The sequence below is a fragment of the Callorhinus ursinus genome, unplaced genomic scaffold (assembly GCF_003265705.2).
Source record: "Callorhinus ursinus isolate GAN/ISIS: 27379988/994484 unplaced genomic scaffold, GSC_fseal_2.0 scaffold11, whole genome shotgun sequence".
Lineage (NCBI taxonomy): Eukaryota > Metazoa > Chordata > Mammalia > Carnivora > Otariidae > Callorhinus > Callorhinus ursinus.
Window position 1 is genome coordinate 16,397,989 of NW_027397073.1, and position 13,434 is coordinate 16,411,422.

Sequence of the window (13,434 nt, forward strand, 5' to 3'; positions counted from 1 at the left end):
GAGAGAGAAAGAGAAAGAGAGCATGAGCAGGAGGGGCAGAGGCAGAGGGAGAGAGAATCTCAAGCAGACTGTGCTGAGCGCAGAGCCCGATGCGGGGCTCGATCCCACTACCCGGAGATCATGACCTGAACCAAAACCAAGAGTTGGACTCTTCACTGACTGAGCCACCCAGGCGCCCCAACAAGCGGGATTTTTGTAAACCGAGGGGTAACGGGTCAAAGAGCAAATTGGACTTGGGGCCAAACCAACGTATGGTTGCTCCCGCAGTGAGTGGTAGGTGAAGCACATTCCTACACATCCCTTCACAAGCTCTGGTGCAGTTTATTCCTTGCTCAGTGACTGATGAACAGGAAGGGCCAGTTGTGACGTCACATCTTTGCTCCATGCTAGAGTGACTGGGGGGTGGGGGGGCGGGGCAGAGCATCCCCGGGGCGGACCTCAGGGAGAGGTGTTAGGGAAGCTTCAGTTCAGGCAGGGTGGGGTGAGGAGAGGACCTGGGGGTGGGACTCAGATGGGCTCGTGTGCGTGAGCGGGGGAGGGACACTAAGTTATGGGGTACCAAGATGGAGGGGATGGGGTTGTTAACATGCTCCTCCCCCTTGCCTCCCGCTCTACCAGCTTATTTCTACTCAGTCTTTACCACTCAAGTCACGCCACGCCGCACCTGAAAAGCCTGCAGCCTGTCTTTATTAGTTAGGAGTTGGGAGCAGGGTGCACCTCCCTTCCCAGTGTTTGTCCCTGCAAAGCAGGGGCTGTGTCTCTTTCATGTTCGCTTTCCCGGTGAGTTTTTGAGATTCTGGCACACGCTACTCAGTAGACGTTTATTGAATGAAGAGAATGGGTAGGTGAGTCGCCAGTCACCAAGGTCGGGCAGAAATAGGAGTTTGGGGCACATGGGGAGTTCAGTTTTGGCTGTGTTAAATTTGAGGTGCCTATTGGACATCGATCGAAGAGAGTAGGAGGCTGGACATGTGAGTCAGGAACTCAGGGAAGAGGTCTGGACCGGGGATATAAATGTGGACACCGTCACCATGCCGATTGTACTTCAAGCAAGGAGGTCGCTAGCCAGTGTGGGCAGAGAGAGAAGAGCTCTCCCAGGGCACGCCGGCTCTAAAGGCTGGGCAGAGATGGGGACCCAGCGAAGGAGACAGGAAAAAAGTAGCCCGTGGAGCAGGAAGGAGGCCAAGAGGAAGTGAGTCTCTGGAAGCAGCAGGAAGGTGCTTTGAGAGATCCGCTGTGTCCAGTGGCACTGAGAGCGAGTAAGACGGCGCGGTGACAAAGAGAAGACCGTTGGACTCAGCCACACCTGGGTGCTACTGGTGCCCTTGACCGAAGCTTCTTTAGCGGGCATGCCTCCGTGAGTGGGTTCCAGAGAGACTGGGGGGGAGGGACTGCAGACAGTGAGTCTACACTGATCTGAGTTTGGATGTCCGCCGTGAGTCGGTGGTTGAGGGCTGTGGGGTCAGCACGCTGTGCAGAGTGGCTCAGCATGTTGCTGGGCCACTTGGCAATGGTGGTTCTGCAGAGGGAAGCGGGGATGGAGGATGCGGGCAGTACTTGCGGGGGCAATATCCCTGATATCAGAGGGGGTGGCCAGACCTGGGACACGAGTGGAAGAAGAGGTGCAGCGGGGAGCAAGGAGGCTTCAGCCATCGTGGAGGGCAAAGGGGGGGCGGGGCGCAGACTCCGGGAGGTAGGACTCTGGTGGTGGCAGCTCTTAGAAGCTCTCTTCTGATTGTTTCAGTCTACACAGTAACCCAGGAAGCGAGGCCGTCAGCTGAGAGGGAGGCTGGGGAGGAGGCGCGGGCGGTGTGAGGAGAGGAGCGGATGGGAAACAATCATCTGGGGGGTGACAGTGAATGGACTGTGCGGAAAACCCCACTCGGACGCACCCCTTCTCCCCTGCGGCCGCCGCCACCATTGTGCCGTGTGCTCCCTGGTCTCCCTGCTCAGCCCTTGCCCCCGCATGGCCCCTTCTCCCCAGACTGGCAGACTCATCCATAACACGGGTGTGCGATCGTGGCGCTCCTCTGTCCAAAACCCTCCAGTGGCCTCTCATCCAAATCAATACAAAGGGCCAGAGTTTTTCCAATGATCTTCCAGACCCCACAAGGTCTGGCTTCCCGTTCCCTCCCTGTCTGCACCCACCTGCTACCACCTCCCCTTTGCTGACTCTGCCCCGGCCACATGGGCCCCTCCCTGCTCTTGGAACCCACCAAGAATGCTCTTGCACCAGCGCCCTCCCCTTTGTTGTTCCTTCTACTTAGAATGCTCTTCCCATAGATACCTTCATGGCTCCCTACCTCCCTTCCTACAGGTCTCTGCTCAAACGTTCTTTCTTAGCAAGGCCTTCTCTGACCTCCCTCAGTAAAATAGCAGCCCCTGCCTGACCCTTGCGCTACCTAGCACCTTTCCACTGCTTTATTTTTTCACCTAGCGCCTAGCACTATACATTGACTTCTTTATTGCCTGTCTCCCTCATTTAAATGTAAGATCCATGAGAGCAGAGCCTCTGTTTTCTTCGCTGTTTTCTGGAACAGCATGTGGAAGACTATCTGACATAGAAACCACTGAATGAATATTTGCTGATTGAATGGAAGGAAGGAAGGCAAGTAGGAAAGGAGGAGAAATGCTGGGTGGATACATGGCCAGTGGGTCACTGAGATATGACCATAAAGCAAACACTCATTTCCACATGGGCAGTCAAACTCCATCCCAAGGAAGGATCTCTGACCAATTCCAGGCACAAAGGAAAGACAGAAATGTATCTTTCCACCTATTGAACAACCATTGTGGTCGGGGGTCAGCCTATATCTAGTGGGGTCTGGGGATTCGTTCTGCATCTCCCCGCTCCCCCAAGTGAAGGCAGAATGCCCCCAGTCTCTATTTCCAGGTGAGAACGTGATGTGTGCCCATGCTGTCTTCCCTTCCAGGATAATTCCCATCTTTCTTATCCATCGCCCTGCGAACAACATCCCTTATGCAACAGTGGAGGAGGAGCTGATTGGAGAATTTGTGAAGTATTCCATAAGGGATGGGAAGGAGATAAACTTCTTGAGAAGAGAATCAGAGGCTGGTCAGAAGTGCTGTACCTTCCAGCACTGGGTATACCAGAAGACAAGTGGCTGCCTCCTGGTCACCGACATGCAGGGTGAGGAAAACAGCCTGGCCTGGCTTCCAGGGATGCCGCGGGCCTGGAATGTTCCTGGGGGTGTGGATGGGAGGAGAGGGAGAGGTCTGCTGGATGCCTTTAAGCATCTTTACCAGCAGAAGGTGTGACTAATGTCTCAATAGGAACAAGGGCTGACAGAGGAACCTGAAATGACCAGCCAAATGGAGCACTAAAGTCCATTGTAATAATTCATACCAATAATGCATTCCTATTACTACAGGTAACCGAAAATTGGCTTGATTGTTCTATCCTCCACGGGGGCAATTCCGAAGTATGGAGGAAAATCTGGCTGTACCAAAAGATGAATTAAGATGTAATCATTCATTCTTAATAGGTCTTTCACAGTTGCTTTAGATTTTCAAGCTCCACTGGCTAGTTTGCAGCATTCAGCATTTTCAATTTATATGCAAATTGACGGGAATGCCTTTGTCCTGTGAAGTGGGGATATGATAATCAGGGTATCCAGAGAGACAGCCCTGAGACCAGTTGCAGTTTGGGCTTCCCCAAGACCACCTTCTGGTTCATTAATTTGCTGGAAGGACTCACAGAACTCAGAAAATCCTTTACACTCATGGCTGTGGTTCCTTACAGTGAAAGGATACAGACTCAGGTTAGCAAAAGGAAGAGGCTCGTGGGGCAGAGTCAGGGGGAGGCCAGGTGGAACTTGCCGGGTCCTGTCAGGGTAGAGTCGCGTAGACAGCGCTTACTTCTCCCAGCAATGATGTGTGGCGGTGCGCAGGAAGAGCATGGGAAGCTCGCCCAAACCTCGGTGTTCAGAGTTTTTACTGCGGGGGCGGGGGGGGGGGTCACATAGGCATCACTAGTCACAAGGTGGACTTTGGTCTCTAGCCTCTCCAGAGGTCACACATACGGCCCCAGGTAGACCAAGACACTCTTATCAGGCAGGTCATTCCAGGGCTTAGGGGTTACCTCTCAGGAGTTGGGCGAGGACTGAACCTTTATTTGGGCAAGGTTAATTCTTTCCTGCACACAAATGTTCAGGTACAAATATTGGGGAAGGGATCCCAGGAAACGCTGGTAGGAGAGAGAAGTGGGACAGGCAGTGGGGAGGCAGCCAGTAGGGGAACCTTATAACAAAGCCAGTTTCCGCGGCGGGTCACTGAAGCTCCTGCCTGCTGGGGAGACTCTGGGAGCCTGTGCAGAGCACGCTCCTCAGAATTATCTCACGCAAGGAGTGAGGGAGCAGGGGTATTTATATACCAACTGTCTTTAGCTACCGGGGGAAGGCTACTCCTGGTGGGGGTGTTAATGCCCCTGCACTTGCCACCTGCACACGGACAAGCCAAGCTGAGCAAAGCAGGCTCCCGTTAGCAGAGAAAGTTCGCAGGCAAAGAAATGCTGGGGGCACATGGAGGGGGGCCAGTGTGCACAGAAGCGGTTAGGGTGAGGGCCGTGGGTGGGGCGCCAACAGTTTCTACCACAAGGGTTTTCCTTTTCCTCTTCCTTTCCAAATAATAATACTGCAAAGAAAAATCTGAACTATAATCGGGTGCCTGCTCTATGTCAGACCTTGTCACAGACGAGGATCTCCAGCTCTTTCTCCAGCCTGGTGGTGAAGAGCAAGACCGCCTCTGGGTTCTGTTCCCACCACTTCCCAGCTGTGAGCCTTGGGCAAATTACGTCCCTCTCTGCACCTCAGTGCTTTGCACGCGGGGTTGTTGTGAGGCTTAAACAGAATGGGAAGACATGTAGCACAGCACTGCCACAGAGTAAGTGTTCCCCGATTTTTTAAACTTTTTATTTTGAGATAACCATAGACACAAGAAGTTGCAAAAATGATCAGAGAGGTCCCCCTTTTCATATGTACTCATTTTTTCCTATAATTTTTGTCTGATCTTCATAAGACAAAAGGAAGACATAAGACATAAGTCTGCAAGGAAGACATTAGGATCCCATTTTACAGATGAGAAAACAGAGGCTCAGAGACAGTGCTTTAATTGTCTGCTGTCACTCAGCTAATAAGCAGAGGGGTCCAAGACTCTACCCTGTGGTTTCTGACTCCAAAACCCAAGCTCTTTCCACTAAACTGCAAATTTACCAATTTGCGAGAGATTTCCAAGTGTGTCCTGATGTTAAAGCTTCTAGTGAGGACCTTCTTGAAGGCCCGCTGGGCCCACTGGGAAGTGCACCGTGTTACAGTCTTGCAGATGGGGCCAATCTGCATATTGAAGGCTGCCATACCCGCTCACTTTCTGAAGAGACTCCACTGACACACACACACACACGGTCTTAATACACAGCAATCTATTCTAGTTAGACTCTGGCTGTGTAATTCTGGATTGCCCCCTCCATCTTTTCTCCTTCAGAGTTAATTTTGCAATAAATGTAGTTCTTCTACTGAAAAGCAACACCCTGGAACTCCATGCACAGCTAGTTTTGCTTCCAGGCACTTGTAAACAAGCATAGTGGGATGTTACATCTCTTGGTAAATGGCGTGTGCAGTTTAGTGTGTTGGCACGGTGTATCATAATGGGGTTTATTTACTCTCTGCTGCTGGCAAAAATCTCTTTATTGTCATCATCGTTGTGTAGAAGATAGCACATCCATTCTCTAGAGAACCTGTACATTTTCTAATTTAACCGAGACACTGGAATGAGGATTAAAAAAACCCCAAACAAACCCAAACTCCACTATGACCTTCTCAGACTCTTAAAAGGAATCCCCTCCCTCATTGCGTTAGGTTGTTGACAGGATTGTGGTGGGTTCTGCAAGCTTGGGGGTGAGAGCCCCGCATGTGATTTGGCCCTGAGGTCTGCCCACCGCTGAGACCACTAGGGTTCCTAAGAAGCGGTCACCCCAAAGACCCAAGAACTCAAGTTCTGGAGAACAAATTCCTAATGCTGCCTACTTCCTTCCTTCCACTGGAAACGGCCCATAGATGACTGTTATCCCCCACTCCACTTCATTGCTCCACACTAGAATTCAAATTATGATCCTATGGAGACTTTGGTTGAATCCCCAGCAAATTACTAAACCGAGACACGTTTCCTTTTCAAAATTATATTCTATTTTTCTCAACTTAAGTGATAGCCGGTAATTGTGAGAGGCAGGAAAAGCAATTCCCAAGTTCAAAGACCTTTTGCCAAATGACCTTTTAAAATTGGACTGAAATGCAGCTCAGAGCTGTGATTTTTAAATACAGCATTCCACAAAAACAAGATGTCCAAAGAGGGCTTTTACAACTTGGTGTCTTTTTTTTTTTTTTTTTAAAGCACAGCCCCTGTAATAAAGGTTATGTGAAGCATTTCTGCATATGTTCTCGTTGTTAGCAGCTTTGCAAGAATGAGATGAATTATTTGCCCGCTGCGAAAGTGGCTTTTAAAATGCTCACTGGCTCACCCAAAGTGCTGGGTCTGATTTAGCTCACTGCAGAAAAGCAACGCCATTGCTTCTGTCTGACTAACCAGCCTGAATAGCAGCATGGCCTGTATTTTTGCTGTGCTCCGGGCAGATGCTGCTGAATCAGGGCATTAACCCATTAGGGTTCCTCTCCCGGGCCTCCGAAAGCAGCGCTCATAAGAGTGGAGACCCACGGAGCTAGGCTGCCATCAAGTCTGACCTCGGGGTTGGCTTGGGAGAGGACGCTGGTTCCTTCGTCCACAGCCCAGACCAGTTTCTGTGCTGCCAGGCCCTTCTGTGAGCGGGTCATCTGCTGGCCATGGGGCATACAGCAACCACAGGCCTGGGTAGGATAAGAGGTGGGGGCAAGAGATGGGGAGGCAAGCCAGCCAGACTGGTGGGGTAGCACCGTGGACCCCATGCTCTGCCACAGAAGGCCTATCACTAGATTGCAGGCATGTGTTTGAGGCAGAGGTCCACTGAGTCGGAGCCCGTGCCTGTGGCCACCACCGTAGAGAGACAGGAGCTGAATGCTCCCGGGTCTGGCAAGGAGAGTCTGGAAAGGCCAGAGGCCGTCCACACTCTGGGCATCAAAAAGGTTTGTCTTCCTCCAGATCTGGAAGGGGTTAGGGATGCAAAGTGAAACAGGGAGAGGGTGAGAGCATGGCTCTTCTACCGCCCCAGGTGATGGCTACTCCGGCCTTCCCCGCCCTGCAAGACAGAAGAGTTTTCCGTTTTCTTTGAGTCTCTGGTTCCTCAGCCACTCTCTCAGCTGCTCCCGCTGGAGAGGCGGAGGCAGAAGGCCTTCTGTGCGCTTGCGCTTCTATCCGGGGTACCGTGGCTCTTGCTGAACCAGAGTGGGAAGCTCAGGGAGCTGTGTGGCTTGTTTTGGTGTTGGTAAGCACTCCCCGCCGCCATAGTTTAATGGGTAGAGGTGAAGATAAGTTAAAGCGTTAGACCATGGGTACAGCGGTCAGCATCTCCAGGCCAGTGGTTCCAAGTCTCCACGTAACTCAGGAGTGTTTCCCTGCGCCTAAAGCCAACCCAGAAAAGCTTCCCTCCTCAATTGGGAAACCATCTTTATGGAGATGGGAAATCACATGTCTGGAGTTTGGCTTGGAACTGAACCAAAGCCATCTGGAACTCTCTCACCGCTGACCTCACCACCCCCCCCAGCCCACGCCTATGCCCACGTCACCTGCCACTGCAGTGACCCAGTGGAGCAGACCGAAGGCCCCGTCTGAGCATTTCCAGGGAGAGAGCTTGCGGGCCAGGCAGCCAGGCTCAGAGCCGTGCATGGAGCTACTGGCAGCGGGGGGTGGGCCAGGCACACAGAGGACATCGTTGCCCCAGCTACAAAGGGCCGGGGGTGGCAGGCCCCACCATCGGTTCCCGTGAGACACAACTCCCCTAAACTGCTGTCGGAGGCGTGCCATCCCGTTATCATCCCACAAACCTGGATGTATGTCTGAAAGGCCGTCAGTGTCGACAGAAAGAGGCTTCTGCTGTTGGAAACCAGGAGGAACGTGTGTTTATGTAGGAGAGGAAGGCAGGTGGGCTATCAGTAGCCCTTCCCCCGGAACGGATGGCCAGTCCTTTCCCAGGAGCCCCGGGTAACACAAATCCCACCTTTGCTCTCTCTTCCTATAGGTGTAGGAATGAAGTTAACTGACGTTGGCATAGCAACACTGGCTAAAGGGTGAGTAGAAAAAACCCCAGCACATCTCATTCGATTCTGAGCTTCCAAACACCTGCCGGGCACACGTTGTGAAACTGATGTGGGCAAGTCGATTTCTTGTCCTAATTGCAGATGACAAATGTTCCTGGGACAAATTCAATTCGCTTCTCTCACTTACATAAAATATTTATGGACTTTGTTCTTCCAGGGAAACACATTTGTTTCCTAACTTTGAAACAAACAACAACTCTGGAAAAGCATGTCAAGATGAATTACCACCAGGAGAGCCATGGGGGGTCAACGCCAGCATGACTGGAATTTCTTTTAATCATGAACATTCCATTTTTCTGCCTTTGATATCTTCACTATTAGAACCTTCCTAATTTTTTTGCATTTGAGTGCAGTGAATTCAGTTTGCATATTTTTAACGTTCCCCCCTTTATCCCAAAAAGTCCTTCAGGCGGCTCCCACACTTCCCTGGAGGTGGTTTCAGGAGCAAATGGCTAGGGAACAGCTGTGATGCGTTACTTGGGTGGTTGTGTGGCTTTGTTTACTCAGTTCAGTGTAGGGTCTTGGTTCTGTGTGGGCTATGCCCGGACGGCACTGTAACATCTTACTGGCTTATCTCTTGAACATCTGTGCCTTCTCTCTGCTTTGCTGGACCACCGTTGAGGAGAAAGCAGGCGATTTGTGGTTCCTGGGGAAAATACAGTTCTGGGCTGGAGCTGCCCCTTGCTTTTGCCCACTCCCGCTGTTCCCATGGCCCAAGACTGTCTATTACGTGGACGAAATAGAGGGACGGGTGACTTTTCGAAGGGATGGATGGCTTATGTGTTATGATTATCCAGATATGGTGAGACCGATCCTTTTCTGGATGGAAAAGGAAGACAACAGCCACTGAGAAGCGTTTGTTGAGCACGATCCCTAAGAGAGCCAGGCTGCGGGGTCCACACAGGGAAGCACGAGGGTCAGTCTGGAGGCAGAACATGAGCAACATGTTTGATTTGGTTTTCAAGGGAAGGAATGGGTGAGGCAGGGAAAGCAAGCTTGGGATTGGCTAGTGTGAAAAATGTCAGCAGGCTCTGGGGTTGGGGGGCTGTCCTCCTTGTCTGGCCCTGGTGCCATGAGGGCAGGTGTGAGAACCGGCTGTAGGCGGGCTAGTTTGCATATGAAAGGTGTTCTAGAAGGCCTGTCATCCACTATCTCTAGGAATTGGCTACCCTGGGAAGGGCAGTCTCTCCAGGGTGAGCAAGACCCCAGATGTCACAACATCAGAAATAGAGAAAACAGAACGGCCTGATTAATAGAGCTTATTCTCCCATGGCTGCTAACAACTTATCTGAGAGAACTTTCTGGTTATTTCCGCCCACCGGCATCAGCAGTCCTTCAACGAGTAAACCCATCTCCAACCTTAGTGAAGGGCAGAGAAAAGCAGAGGGATGCGGGGAAAGAAAGTGGAAAAGGGACTTTTTAACCTCCAGATCGTTGACTCTGATTCACAAAGTTCTCACTGACGACATAGAGCTTTTGGTCTGGGTTTAGAACTGAGATGCAGTTTGGGTGTTTTCCTTCTCAGAAACGGCTCAGGGTAACACAGTTTTGTGTGGGGATTGCCTCCGTGCGGGGTCCCCAGTGCCGACCAGAGCCCTAAACATCAGATGAGTCTGGAAATTTGGCTGTGGCCTTGGGCATTGAGGAGAGCATGGCAGGCGGGCTATGACGTAGCGGGGAGAACGGGGGTTTTAGAGAGAGTCTTGGGTTCAAATCTTGGCTCGTGCCATTTACTCGTGACTCTCCCAGTGGCAGCCTTGCTTCTTCTTGTGTTACAGGCATTTGTCCGGCCCGTGGGATGGGTGGCCGCGCATCCCGGTGTGCGCGGGACGGTGCCATTTCATGTCTGCTCTTCTCATACCCATCAAGTTAGTCATTTGTCCTGGACGATTTCCCCCACTTAGAGAAGAAAATAATGGTGCTGCTATTTATGAAGGGATTTCTCTGGACTTCAAAAGCATTGCCCAAGTAAAGCAGATTCCGTGCTCCTGGTGGGCCGTTGCAAATTCAGCATAATGCACACCCTGGTTTGAATGCTGCGTTCTCGACTTACCAGCTATGTGGTCAGGTGACTTAAAAAAAATTTTTTTTGAAGATTTTATTTATTTGATAGAGAGAGTGAGAGTGAGCGTGGGAGTGGGGGGGAGGGGCAGAATTGGAGGGAGACGAACAAGGAGACTCCTCACTAAGCATAGAGTCTCGATCCCACAACGCGAGATCATGACCCGAGCAGAAACCGAGAGCTGGAAGGCCAACAGACGGGGCCACCCAGGCGTCCCGGGTCACGTGACTTTAAGTTCTGGAAGCCACTGCTTTACCGAATGGGGACACAGAGGGCTGTCTTGAGGATCCGCCCCCCGACCCCGTTAATCTGCATCCAGGCCCGGAAGCTCAGTATGTGCGTCATCAACACCGGTCTCCTTCCTCCCTCTTGCCTTAGCCTGACGCCAGGGTAGACGAATTTCATACCATTCTTTAGAACAGCCTTCGACCAAAACAAAGCAGAAACGTGCCCAAGAAGTTTCAAAAGCTAAGATAAGCTTAAGAGCATGATTATTTAAGACATCTTTTAAAAGCATCTTAACAGTTTCCGGGAACTCATTGTACATTTTGGTCCTCATTTTAAAAAGAAATCCAATCCCTTGGTTTTGTTCTCAGCTTTAATGTGACTTATCTGGCTTGGGACAACTGCCCGAGACCATTAGAAGAGCTGATGGCTGGAGCCCAGTGCAAAATGTTGTCTCTAAAGTGTGACTTATGGCCTTCTCTCCTAAGGAGTGGTCAGGAGGAGATGGGACAGAAGGGAGTTCTGAAGCATCTGAGAGCTTTAGAAGGGACCCTAGATCATCTTGTCCATTGTTTTTTAAAAACTGTTCTTTCAAATTTTCCTAAGTCACAATTTTTTCCCCCAAAGAAACATTTCTTAGAAGCCCAGTTTAAAAAACTGATAAAAGGAGGACCCTCGATTGGAGTGTAAGGAGTGGTTGGGAGATCTCTTCGGAGGCCCCTGGGAACCCCGCTGCTCTGGATTGAGAACCAACAACCATGTCCAGCCTTCTTACTTTCCCAAGCAGGAGGTGCAGGGAAAGGGGCAGGCTGCTTGCAAGCACGGCACGTTTGGAGCTGAGATTCAACTGAAGAGAATCTCCAGGGAAAGCTAGAGCTGCAACATGGAGCGCAAAGGGAAGAACCCTTAGAAAGGGTTCTGATTCGAAGGCAGCTCCAAGACAGGCTGAGGAGAGTCCAGGTGGGAAGGATTGCAAGCTGGGGAAGAGGCTGGGGAGCGCTGCAGATGCCCCAGGGCCTCTGCAGAGCAGGAGAGAGGATGGACCGCTAAGTGTCCATAATGCACTTTCTCTTTATTCTTAGCAAGCACCCCAGAGGGCTTAGCTCATCCCCGCTGGAAAGGGAGGAGCCTGGGGAATGGGCACAATCCTAAGAAGCAGTGTTCCGTGTAGGCAGCGTTACACACGGTCTTTTAACCACATTAGAAAGAACACAAGGCACGGATGGGAGAAGCATGGAGGAGGCCAGTCTGACTTACTTTACTAATAATTAATAACGACAGTAATAATAAACAGGGGCACCTGGTGGGCTCAGTCTGAAGAGCATGTGACTCTTGATCTTGGGGTCGTGAGTTCGGGCCCCACGTTGGGTGTAGAGATTACTGAAAAAAATAAACTTAAAAAAATTTTAATAATAAACAATACACTGTATTGTTTAAAGCAGCAAGGAAAAGATCTCCCAAATTTAGGACCCACCCTTTTCTGGCCAGCAGTGGTCAGAACCTTTGGCAGGAAGAGAAGCCATTGTGTCATTTAAAGAAAATATTCCCTTATGTCTCAATTTGCACCGTATGTTTGGCTGCTGGCCTCCCAGTAAGTGCGACCTGTCTTGTCCTCTTGTTGAGTGCAGGCAGAGGGTATGCGACTATTTTGAGGCCGGTTATTTACAATATTGTAAAATAAAATAGGAACTGTCATGACTTATTTGTTTTGATGCCACTTTACCTGGTAGAATGATCCTTAAGACAGAAGTATGTCCTATTTCTCCTGGGAGCCAGCGATAGGAAGATGTCTGGAGATGCATCACCTGTCCCTCAGTACCCATGATCTTCCAGCAGTGGTGAGTGCGAAAACTTCAGCTTACAAAGCGTGGCCAATAGCACTGTTACAACATCTAATAACCCATTTTCTCAGCAGACCCAAGACACTGACCGGACAGTTGAATATTTTTCCCATTTGGAATTGCTTGGCCATTGAAAGCTCTTTGAAGGGGAAAAGGGAAAACGCCTAATTCTATAACTGGAGATTTAGAAATTTAACTTCACCAGATGAAAACCCTTGTAAACCATGTGTAGGGGAGCCGACCGGCAGGTGTCCCAGTAGGTCCGCAAACCCGTGCCCCTCCCAGCCAGCCACTGAATTTCTGGGGAGATGGCGTGATGGTGATTAGCCACCAGAGGGCACCAGAGCCAGTACGTTTTCCCTTTACAGTTAAAAAAAAAAAAGCTCATTTTATGTTGCGGTCATTAAAGTAAAACATCGAAGAGTACGCTGAGCAGATTTCTTCCCAGTCAGTAAGCATTGGACGACATAGGTCTGATGTGAAGAGCACCAAAGGACACTCCTCGGGGTGACCAGCAGCCGGTATCTCAGATTTCTACACTTGAAAGAAAGAAGAAGCCACGAGATGCATGGCAATGTCCAGTGTCCCTGACATGGAAACCAAATTCAGGAGACCCTGGACAGAATGACAAATGGCTTGTTCCCTGCAGAAGGGCAAACATGAGGTGAGGGGGACCCAAATGTCAAGGCAGGAGCCTGGGAAGGACAACTGCCCTGGGAAAGCGGGCTCTGCTGGTGGTGGTGTGTGCAGCTCTTGTCCTACAAGGCTGGAGAAAGAGGAGAGATTAAAACAGACTCCCACATTTAGTCAAGCTAAGCTCCAGAAAAAAGGCTCTATCCTCACTGCCAAGAGCAGCCCACGGTGGAGCCTTGTGTGCCCACGGGCAGGCACAAGTCTGAGACCCTACTGTACCTGGAGGGAAAGGGCAACACAAGCTGGAGGATGCAAAGAAATAGGATTTGTATTCAAGATACACAGCCCTACGGTAGGCTTGTGTGTGCGTGTGCGTGCGCATGGTGTGTGTGCGTGTGTGTACGCGCCCTGC

General features: G+C 50.7%; 1 protein-coding gene across 1 annotated transcript in view; it reads left to right on the plus strand.

Moving 5' to 3' along the window:
- Nucleotides 1-13,434, plus strand: part of ALPK2 (alpha kinase 2) — a 120,888-nt gene that overhangs the window by 98,847 nt on the left and 8,607 nt on the right. The window contains 2 exon segments of the mRNA XM_073898124.1: nucleotides 2,934-3,151; nucleotides 8,183-8,231. Coding sequence (XP_073754225.1) covers nucleotides 2,934-3,151; nucleotides 8,183-8,231 — 267 coding nt within the window.